This window comes from Lygodium microphyllum, chromosome 7 (genome assembly GCF_053477565.2).
Source record: "Lygodium microphyllum isolate KBCC chromosome 7, Lygodium_microphyllum_v1.1.10, whole genome shotgun sequence".
In the NCBI taxonomy this organism is placed as follows: domain Eukaryota; kingdom Viridiplantae; phylum Streptophyta; class Polypodiopsida; order Schizaeales; family Lygodiaceae; genus Lygodium; species Lygodium microphyllum.
Window position 1 is genome coordinate 121,129,029 of NC_141141.1, and position 11,029 is coordinate 121,140,057.

At 39.9% G+C, this 11,029-nt stretch overlaps 1 protein-coding gene across 1 annotated transcript; it reads right to left on the minus strand.

Moving 5' to 3' along the window:
* Positions 1–970: 970 nt before the first annotated feature.
* LOC148033886 (uncharacterized) lies at positions 971–1,990 on the minus strand. The gene is made up of 2 exons (XM_087682386.1): positions 1,755–1,990; positions 971–1,584 (listed from the first exon to the last, which is right to left on the minus strand). The coding sequence occupies exons 1-2, from the start codon at positions 1,921–1,923 to the stop codon at positions 1,340–1,342; spliced, it is 414 nt and encodes a 137-aa protein (XP_087538512.1). The 5' UTR covers positions 1,924–1,990; the 3' UTR covers positions 971–1,339.
* Between the last annotated feature and the right edge of the window lie 9,039 nt (positions 1,991–11,029).

Here is an 11,029-nt window from a genome sequence, read left to right on the forward strand (position 1 = left end):
ATAAGTATGCATGGGTTTTATATATAGGGGCTTGGATGCATAATAGTGAGGGAAAACTAGCCATGGAGAATATCGAGCATGCAAAAATGACAAATTGATTTTGATTCATGTTACATGTTATTACCTCTAATTGACATTGTTGATGTAGCCAATGTCGTAGCTTTTGTATATTTTCTTATAGTGCATATATTTTTGTTTTCGGGATAGGAGGCATTTATGCAGTAGGCACCCATGTGTATTGAGAAATATAGAGGAAGTTCATTTCTCTTGTTTGTTGCAAGGTATGCGAGATTGTTTGAGAAGAGTTGGGTGATGTTCTCCCGTACTAAGCAAAAGATTGGTTATGTCCTACATATAAAATGCATGTAGAACAATAAAGGTGGACGAATCAAGTGTGGTGTTCATTAGGCAAAGCTGTGTGTCATTGTGTCTCACGTCTTACTAGAGCAATGCCTCTTCAAGCTCTCTTCCTTATTAGAATCATGTGCCATTTACATGTCTATCAACCTTAGCTTTGATTTCATCTCCAGCTTGCTCTTGTGTTTTATAATGCACTTCGATTTCGTTCAAATATCCTGCCACATCACCAAGACACGTAATGGATGCCGGCTTATGAAGAGCTCGACATCTCAACAATCAGCATGCGCCATTTACATATCTATCAACCTGAGCTTTGATCTCATCTCTACCTTACCCTTGTGTTTTATAATGCACATAGATTTCCTTCCAAACATGAGCTTGCGCATTCTCCAAGCATACTCTTAAGCTTCAAATAGTTGAGAGAACTTGGTGATGTGGGATATTAAGCGAATTCGTATTCTTCTCTTTCCTATTGACAAGTGGTGAAGCACAATGTATGCATATCTAAGAGCAAAATGGCTTGATAGTGTGAATATTAAACGGCCATATTAAAACAATGTAGGAAACCTCAAGAGTGGAGCAATTCTGACAAAGTGAGCAAAATGTAAAGTGTGGGCAAACTTGAAAGAACCCGGTGGTAAGATGAGTTGCTTTGAGAAAGTAAAAGGAAGGAGAGATAGAGATAACTTATGTACATGTGCATTTAAATGCAAGGTCAGCTTATGCACATTTGCATTTCCAAGTTTTTACGCCTAATCTCTCGCAACATGCGTACGTAGGTCCTGACGACATGGTCCAAGGCGTAGACGACGGCCATGGAGGAAGCCCGAGGACTCCCAATTAATTAAGGAAGCCGCCTTAGTGTAGAGGTGGATATGTTGACATGAATTAACAGACATGACATGCGATGGAACGCCTAAGATCGAGTCTAAAAACCTAGGACAAACAAGCGTAAGGTGTTCGTTTACACATAAGTAGGCTAGTTCACGAATAAGACTTTGAGATGCCTCAGGACGTTGTTAGCAGGAGCAGAGCGACGCTGCTGAGCGGGCGACTTTCTTCTCGGGATGGTGATGAGGAGACGGCCGTCCTTGTGCCAAGCCGCGTGGGTGTGGCTGGTGAGGAGGTTCGGGGGCAGCGAGACGGGCTTGGTGAAGGTGGGTCCACAAACGTACAACGTCTGGCTGTGGTCATCCACCTCGACTCGCAGCTCCCCTCGAAGCGCTGCAGCAAGCAAGCAAGCAAGATGAACCGGAAATTAGCAACGACATCTTCACCACTCATCGAACGCCGCATTATGCAATCCTCCTTAGTATTAAGGTACTGTCTCAACGAGTCATAGGCTCGTGCAACATTAAACATCAGTTTTGCATGTTATGAGAACATTAATTTACCGTTATCTACGAAGGCTGAGACAATGTATTGCGAGGCTGTCTCGCTGCAGTCGATCTGTGGCTCCACATTTGTAACAAAATTGGGAGCGCTTAAGGTGATGGTCTGCCATCCGGCCGCTTGCTTCTTTATGCATGATACTTGACTGGCATAATATGGGACGTGAGCCATCTCTCTCTCTCTCTCCGCGTGTCTGCGCGCTTGCGCTGTGGAGGAACTATCCTCGACTTGTGGAGAGCCCGCGACCAGTTCAATGTCACAACCTGCCCTTTTATACATGCCTGGCCCCACGCGTATTATTTCATATAATCATCGCAAATAATGCCCTCTCACATTATTTGCCTTCGAGAGATAAGGCAGAGTCTGCCACTTTCGCATCTCCGAATTCGATACGGGGTGAAGTTCTCCACATCTCCAACTACACGTGGATAATGAGCAATTATGGATGTCCATAAACTCACATGAGAGGCCATCACAAGCACATGCTAATTATTGTGTGTCCAACCATATCTCTTTGGATGCTCTAGACCATGCTCCAATATGCTGTGCTAGAGTGAAAAATCCTAATCCTTCCTCCCCTTTTAGATGTTAAAAAGCAATCCATGGCATCTTGGAGTGAAAAATTCTCCCCCCCATTTTAGAGCATGTGCAACGCCTTAAAGTTGATAATTGCTTACCGAGATCAGAGCTTTATATATAATCTCTTATCTTAGACATGTGCCCTTCTATTCTTAAGATTTCTCAATGGGGCCATTCCTTCTTGATTTGTCTTTCCTTTTCCATTAGAGAGATACCAAGAGTTCTTGGTTTTGTAACTAGCCATATTGGCTCCAATTAAGCTTTAACTCATCATGAAATTAGCTTTGTTTCACGGAATCATGTTCCTAAGTGAAATAGAATACAAAGATACCAAGAATACTTCATTTGTCTTTCCTTTTTCACTAGAGAGATACCAAGAGTCCTGCATTTATAAGTAGCCACATAGCTCTAAATAAGTTTTAAAATAGCCTTTACTCATCATGAGGATTAGCTTTGCTTCATAAGATCATGTTCCTAAATTAAATAACACATAAACCATAAAATAAGAGTTGCATGTTTCATAAACTAGGAGTTGCACAAGTTCAAAACATATACACGTAGCATTTTGACTATGGTCACCCATCTATTAATCTCCTTTGTCATATGTGTCTTCAGCCCATCTATTTCATCATTGTTACTGGTGCGCAGATCGGATGCTGTATGCTCACGTAGTGAATGTCGAAAGGTTCCCAAGAACAATGGAACTATACTTTTTGCACAAATTACAAGGTAAAAAGCATGAACGACAAGAGCAAGAGACCAATTGGGTGCAATCTTCCCCCATGCCTTGTGTGAGCGCTCCACAAAGCATGTATTTTATGTATATTTCATCTTCATGCTCAATAATAGCCCAATTTACAAAATAGCAAGCTTTTAGCTTTTGAGTTTGCTTTAACACAAAAATAAGAATAAAGCTAATGGACAGTGCCCAAAGAATCTGTCATGCCCAATACAATGTCCAAATAGAAATAACATAACCATGTGCCCATGCGCATACAAAATAATAATAAATAATCGATGCCTCAATAAATAGGCATGACAAAATATATGCGTGATGCCTATCATAATATACTCCATAAATCGAATACTCACTATCCTCCAATGCTTTCCTCCGCCATTGCTGCTATCTCTATACATCAACTGAAGCATTCACAATCGTTAGTAGAATAATACAATTAAACCAACAAAAGTGAATACCTAGCAATCTTCAGCTACATAAATAAATCAACTGGTTTATTACGAGTGCGCATTCTAAACTCATAAACGTTTATTAATTTAATATGCATTTTGCGAAATCACCCACTATGGAATCACCCATGTACACACTAAATTAATGAAACGTCCAAAAAGGACAGGCGTCCCCATCAACTTCTCGCACAAAGAATCCACTTTGTGTATGAGCCCCGATCATCAAAGTTTACGGAATCCACCGTAAAACCTCACGGAATCCACTGTGGCACGGAATCCACCGTAAAATATGCGTCCTGGCATCATACCCCCGGGGTGGGATAGCAATTGACCTCAATTGCTATTAGCTCAATATGGAGCTAATAGAGTGGGGAAAGCATTTAAGTCTCTAGCATGCATCCATTGTGCTTCCTCTACAGGATGGTTCTTAAATTTAACTAGATATCTAGAATATCTTCGGCCAGTTCTAGTGGTTAAAAAGTCAGTGTCTATGATAGCTTCAGGTTCAAGTATTTCAATCTCTTCCTCTAATAAAGGTGGGTTTTCATAAACAGGGTGTACTGGTAATTGGCCTCTAAAAGGTCTTAATAAACTAATATGAAATGTGTTGAGAATTTTTCAATGAGGTGGTAATTCTAACTTGAATGCATTGTCATTAATTTTATGAATTATCCTAAATGGTCCATAGAATCTAGGGACTCATTTGACAACTGGGTGTGTATCTACACTTTGTAGTCTATGTTTTTCTATTCTCAACCAAACATAGTCATCAACTTTGAATTCATTGCTTGTCTTTTCTTGTTGGCTTGTTTGGTATATGATTGCTGGTCTTTGACAATCATATCTTTAACCTCATCAAAAATAGTATTATGCATACTAGCAATATCATCAGCACTTTGAATTCTATTTGACAAAGATGCAACAAGTGTAGATAATCTATATCTATAAATCACTTCAAACGGTGCTTTCTTTGTAGATGTGTGTGGTGTATTGTTATATGTAAACTGTAATAAATGCAAATGTGTGTCCCATATCTGTGGTTTAGAAATAGTATATGCACGTAAGAGATCTAGAATAGTGCTATTAGTGGCTTCTGTTTGTCCATTAGTTTCAGGATGAAATGCAGATGAGAAATCAATCTTTGTGTCTAGGTTAGCAAACAGAGTAATCCAAAAGTTGTTACAAAATCTAGAATCACGATCTGAAATAATAACTTTTGGCAATCCATGGTTAGTAAAAACAGTTTTATAAAACAATTGTGCTACGTGTAATGCTGTTAAAGTTTTCTTACATGAAATGAAATATGCTTGTTTACTAAATCTATCTACTACTGTCTAAATCATATCATGGTTAGATTTAGTATTAGGTAAACTAGTAATGAAATCCATAGAAATTTGTTCCTAAGGTTTGGATGGAATAGACAAAGACATAAGTAATCCATGTCAAGATTGTGGGAGAGAAGGAATGAGTCTCACTTGTAGCTTTCTTGCTTGCACAATGGGGAAATACACACAAAGATAGAGGCTGAAAACAGTTTTCCTCTTCTTAGTTGTGTAAGCCAAAAGAACTCAAGTACAAAGAAATAGAAGAACCCTATATATGGGTCTCAAACCAAACTCAACTAACTAAGGTGGCATACTAACTGAGCCACGAGCTAGAGTAGATAAGTATAGCTATCATGTAGCTATTATTCATGGGCGGTGTACCAACTGCGTTTGCAACTGACAAGTCGGTGACATAAATACACAACAGTCACCCTGGCGTATCACGAGTGGAGCTCGATATCTCAACACTCCCCCTCGAGCTCAATCCCAATTCCTGCACACCAAGCAGGTCTCTCAACTTGCGCAGCTTCTCTACGCCCAATTGTGAAGCTGAGCACAGATGTAGGTGGGCTTCTAGAAGACCCCACTATGTACAGACGCATAGTAGGAAGTTTGATTTATATGACTATTACCAGGCCAGATTTGAGCTATGATGTTGGATTGGTAAGTCAGTTTATGTAGGCTCCAAGGAAACCACATTTGGATGCGGCTAGACACATACTCAGGTATGTGAAGTCCACATTGCAGTATGGACTATTTTATGAGACGGGGTTCAGATACAGTTGCATGGATACACTAATGCTGATTGGGCTAGTAATATTTCTGATAGGCGATCTACCAGTGGATATGTGTTCTCTTTTGGAAGTGCTGCAGTCACTTGGAGCAGCAAGAAACAGCCTACAGTTGCCTTGTCGAGCACAGAGGCTGAGTACAGGGGTGCAGCAATGGCTGCATGTGAGGTAGCTTGGTTGCATAAGCTACTTTATGATATGCATCAGTCTACAGATGGGCCAGTTGTCATTTATTGTGACAACATGAGTAGTATACACTTGGCAAATAACCCAGTCTATCATGCTAGAACAAAGTACATTGAGATGCATTATCACTATGTGCGAGAGAGGGTTTTACTAGGTCTTATTGATCTAGTTTATGTCAGTACAGAGGATGAGGTAGTTGACATATTCAAAGGAACTGAAATAGGCTTACAGTCTGTCATCCCATATTTGGACAGCATGTCCAATCCATACTGTCTCTGCAAGACCTGTATCCCACTTGGTGATCTAATTACCTCAATGCCCAAGAAATAACACAGCTCTCCCAAATCCTTCATCTCAAACTTCTGCTTCAATAGCATTTTCACATGAAGGATATCTTCATCACTGTCACCTGTCATAATCAAATCATCAACATAAATGACAAGTAGCATAATACATTTCTCTGTTTTTCTCACATAAAGTGAGAAATCTGCCTTGGAAATCTGAAAGCCAATAGTGACAAGATACTATCATATCTTGTCAGACCATGCTCTAGGTGCTTGCTTCAAGCTATACAAGGCTTTCTTCAACCTGCAAACAAACTCAGGATAAACAGCATGCACATAACCTGGTGGCTGCTCCATATAGACCTCTTTTTACAAATCACCATGCAAGAAGGCATTCTTTACATCCATCTGATGTAAAGACCATCCCTTTGATGCAGCCATAGCAATGACTGCTCTTACGGTTGCCATCCTTGCAACTGGACTGAATGTTTCTTCATAGTAAATGCCATATGTTTGTGCATACCCCTTGACTACTAATCTTGCCTTGTATCTGTTCACAAAACCATCTGCATTGTGCTTCACCTTATAAACCCACTTACAGCCAATTGCATTTTTACCTTTAGACAAAGGTACCAATTTCCATGTAGCATTTGCTTCCAAGGCATCCATTTCTTCATCCATGGCTTTCTCCCATTTTTCTTTTCCCATGGCTTGCTCAAAAGAAGTGGGTTCTGGTTCCTATATCACTTTGACCATATATGCATAGTGAATGGCTGTAAATCCATCATATTTCAGCCTATCCACAGGATACCTAGCTCTCGTAGACCTGCGCAAAGTAGGTTCACTCCCAGGTGCTCTCAAAACATCCCTAGTCTTCCTTACTCCAGGTGTAACAATAGAAGGAATACCCAACTCATCATCAATGCTCTGTTCTAAGCCACTGGATTCACCATCCACATAAGAGTGACCTGCATTCACATCAAACATGGGCTGATCAACCTTCTCTTTTCCTTTTCGTGATACCTTCATACCACTATCTGCATTACTTTGAGAAGATTCTCCTAATCTCAATTTGTCGATCCATGGCGAAGAATGTGAACCATTGCTAGAGGACGCTCCAGGTCCACTAATATTTTGTGACTGCTGATGTGAATTCTGTGCAGCATTACCATTTTGTGCATCTACATCATCAATCACATTTACTGGTTTATACCAGCTACTCATCTCATCAAAAATAACATCTCTGCTCACTGTAAACGTACGAGTAGAAGGGTTATAGCATCTATACCCTTTTTGCTGGAGAGAGTAACCAATAAAGATGCACTTCTCAGCTTTTGGATCCAACTTGGATCTCAACTCATCTGGCACATATACATAGGCAATGCAACAAAAAATTTTCAAATGAGAAATATCTGGTTTCCTACCAGTATACCTCTCCTCTGGAGTCATTCCATGTATTGCTGTAGTGGGAGTCCTATTCATTATGTAGACTGTTGTAGCAACTGCTTTAGCCCGTTAAAAATATGGCAAGTCTTTTTCATTGAGCATGGCACGAGATACCTCTCCAATGTGCCTGTTTTTCCTTTCTGCAATTCCATTTTGTTGTGGAGTATGACTGTATGAATATTGCTGCTTTATGCCATGCTCCTACAGGAACCTTGCAAACTCATTTGAGAGGTACTCTCCCCCTCCATCTGACCTTAGGCATTTTATTTGCATGCCTGTTTCTTTTTCAACCATAGCTTTAAGAGTTTTGAAGTGCCCAAAAACTTCACTTTTCTTTTTCATAAAATACACCCAAACTTTTTTGCTATAGTCATCAATAAAAGTGACAAAATAATGACAGCCTCCAAGAGATGCAGCTTTAGTAGTCCACACATCAGAGTGGATTAATTCCAATGGCTTCTTACTCTCTTGAACATGTCTAGGAAATGGTTTCCTTGCCTATTTTCCAAACTGACAGGCTTCACATACCTTATGCATTTCTGCAACCTTGAATTTGGGCAATCCTGCAACAATATTTTGGGCCTGCATTGATTTAAGTCGCTGTACATTAACATGACCAATGCATTTATGCCAGATATCAATATCTGCAACTACACCGGTCCCATGTGCAAACATTGCTACACTCAATTCAGGCATGTCTGCATCCAACGTAAACATTCTGCCCTTCTTCATTTCTTTTGCTATCAAGCGACCTTTATTTTTCATATCCTCAACAAAGTATCCATGAGGATTAAATCTGACCTGCAAGCCCTGCTCAACCATTTGACCAATAGAAACCAGATTCTTGGTGATATTCGGGACATGAAATACATCAGACATGTATTTTTTTTTCCCATCCTACATAGACAAATGAATTTTTCCAATCTGCATAATAGGATATACAGTATCATCACCAGTTTCCACAAATCCTGGTTTTTCCGTTTTCCTTGCATCCTCCATCCATTCTGCATGACCTGTCATGTGGTTTGATGCACCTGAGTCAACATACCATACATCATTACTTTCTTCTACACTTGTCACAGAATTGTTTATGTACTGCACCATAAACAAATGCTCATTTCTATCATCATCCTGTCTACTAGAAGATGCATAATTTCCTTGTTGTAGTTTTCCATTCATGATGTCATTCTGCTTTTTATAGCAGTCTTTAGCCATATGACCCATTTTACCACAGTAGTAGCATTCAACATTACTGTTTGCATTTTTGCATCTTTGCCATCCACCATGACCTCTTTGGCTCCCCCTGCCTCTAGAGTTACCATGTCCTTCTCCATAGGACCGGTTTTCTTGAGTTTGTTGCATATTCTGATTTCTACCACGGCCTCCATATCGGCCTCCTCTACCTCTACCTCTACCTCTTCCAGCATTTGAGTAGAAGACAACTTCTTTTGAAGTTCCTCCTGAAGAAGATGCACCACCATTTCTCTACTCCTCAGAAATTAGAAGAGCAATCAACTCCTCAAAATCAAGAAATCTTTCATGGACGGAAATGGATGTTCGGAACTGTGCATAATCCTTTCCTAGACCATTCAAGGTCACTGAGACTAAATCATCATCTTCCACTGACGACCCAATGGAAGCAAGTGCATCTGCAATCTTCTTCACCTTCATGTGGTAGTCATTGATGCTCATACTTTCTCTTTGCACATTGTGCAACTCTTGCTTGAGCTGCATTTTCCTGGCTTGCGTATTTGTGCTATACATTTTTGACAAACTATCCCATGCCTCCTTTGGCGTACTTGCATCTTGAATATGCACAATCATAGAGTCTGAAATGCTGATAGACGGCCAATACATAACTTTTCTGGCTCTCTCATGCCATGCTTTAAATGCCTGCATTTGCTGTTGATTGGGAATATCAGGAAGAACTGGTTCTTCTTCATTTCCTGCAACAAATTTCCAATATCCTTTTCCCATAAGGAAATTCATCATTCTAAACTTCCAAGCTTGGAAGTTATTCTTGTCAAGCTTTTCAGTGACAATGTGTGAGAGAGAATCAGACGCCATTACAGAACACTGTAAAAAATTCTGTCACTGCAAAGAACACAGCTTCAGCCTCACAAAGGCAAATCTGCAAAACTGAGAAAGTGGTATTTGACCACACAGTCACTTCCTAGTGACGATTTTGCATTAACAGGCAATAGGGATGATTCTGTAACTCCCAATGTCTCTGTGCATAAGCATACGATGCAATTTCTATAGTAACTTTTCACCGACCTGTAGAACAGTGGCTGCATAGCATAAAATTGGGCCTTTTCCTGAGTGCGTGCAGAAAACTTCCGCCTTCAAAACAGGCCCCGAAATGGCCTCAAATAAAAAAAACAAGGTTGCCGAGGGCTAAAGCCCTCACCCGAAGCATATATTTCCCTCTTGATTCACTGTGAAGGATGTCTCAACCTGAGACAATGCACTCCTGCACTTTTCGGCTGTGCTACCTGCAGAGATCTGCTTCCAAAACAGAAAATGAAAGCAACATTGCTCCTCTTACCAGAACACCGCAAGCTTGGCTTGCTTTCTTAAGCTCCTTACCACGAACAAGGCTTTGATACCATGTCAAGATTGTGGGAGAGAAGGAAGGAGTCTCACTTGTAGCTTTCTTACTTGCACAATGGGGGAATACACACAAAGGTGGAGGCTGAAAACAATTTTCCTCTTCTTAGTTGTGTAAGCCAAAAGAACTCAAGTACAAAGAAATAGAAGAATCCTATATATGGGTCTCAAACCAAACTCAACTAACTAAGGTGGCATACTAATTGAGCCACGAACTAGAGTAGATAAGGATAGCTATCATGTAGCTATTATTCATGGGCGGTGTACCAACCTCGTCTGCAACTGACAAGTCGGTGACATAAATACACAATGGTCACCCTGGCGTATCACGAGTGGAGCTCGATATCTCAACAATCCATACTGTTTACCATGATGTCTCTTAACTCTTTGACAAATCAAACATTCAGAAACAAAGTTAGATACATCAATGTCCATATGCGGCCAATAAAAATATTCAATTAAGGTACGTAAAGTAGATATGATACCTCTATGACCTTGATATGGGGGATAATGAATCTCATTCAAAACAAAAGATCTGAATGGAATCGTAACACACAATCTCTTTTCATAAAACATAAATCCATCATTATGTGACAATGAATCAATAGGAATCAAGGTATTTTGAACTAATTTATTCCAATCAGCATGAAAAGTAATATCCTGATGATAAGTATCTTTCATAGCAATCAAAGAATCAAAAGATATAATAGAAATATTATGAATGGCAGGTCTTCTACTTATTAATGCATTAGCCTCACTACATTTTCTTTACCGGGTTGGTATTGAATGATAGGATGAAAACTTTGAATAAAGGATGCCCATTTGATATGTCGGTCAGAGATTTGGGGTTGGCTAAGTAAATGTCTAA

Coding starts and splice junctions, on each gene's coding strand:
- LOC148033886 (XM_087682386.1), bottom strand. CDS start 1,923: ATGGCTCACGTCCCATATTATGCCAGTCAAGTATCATGCATAAAGAAG. Junction 1,585..1,754: donor CTCAGCCTTCGTAGATAACG/GTAAATTAATGT, acceptor TGCTTGCTGCAG/CGCTTCGAGGGGAGCTGCGA.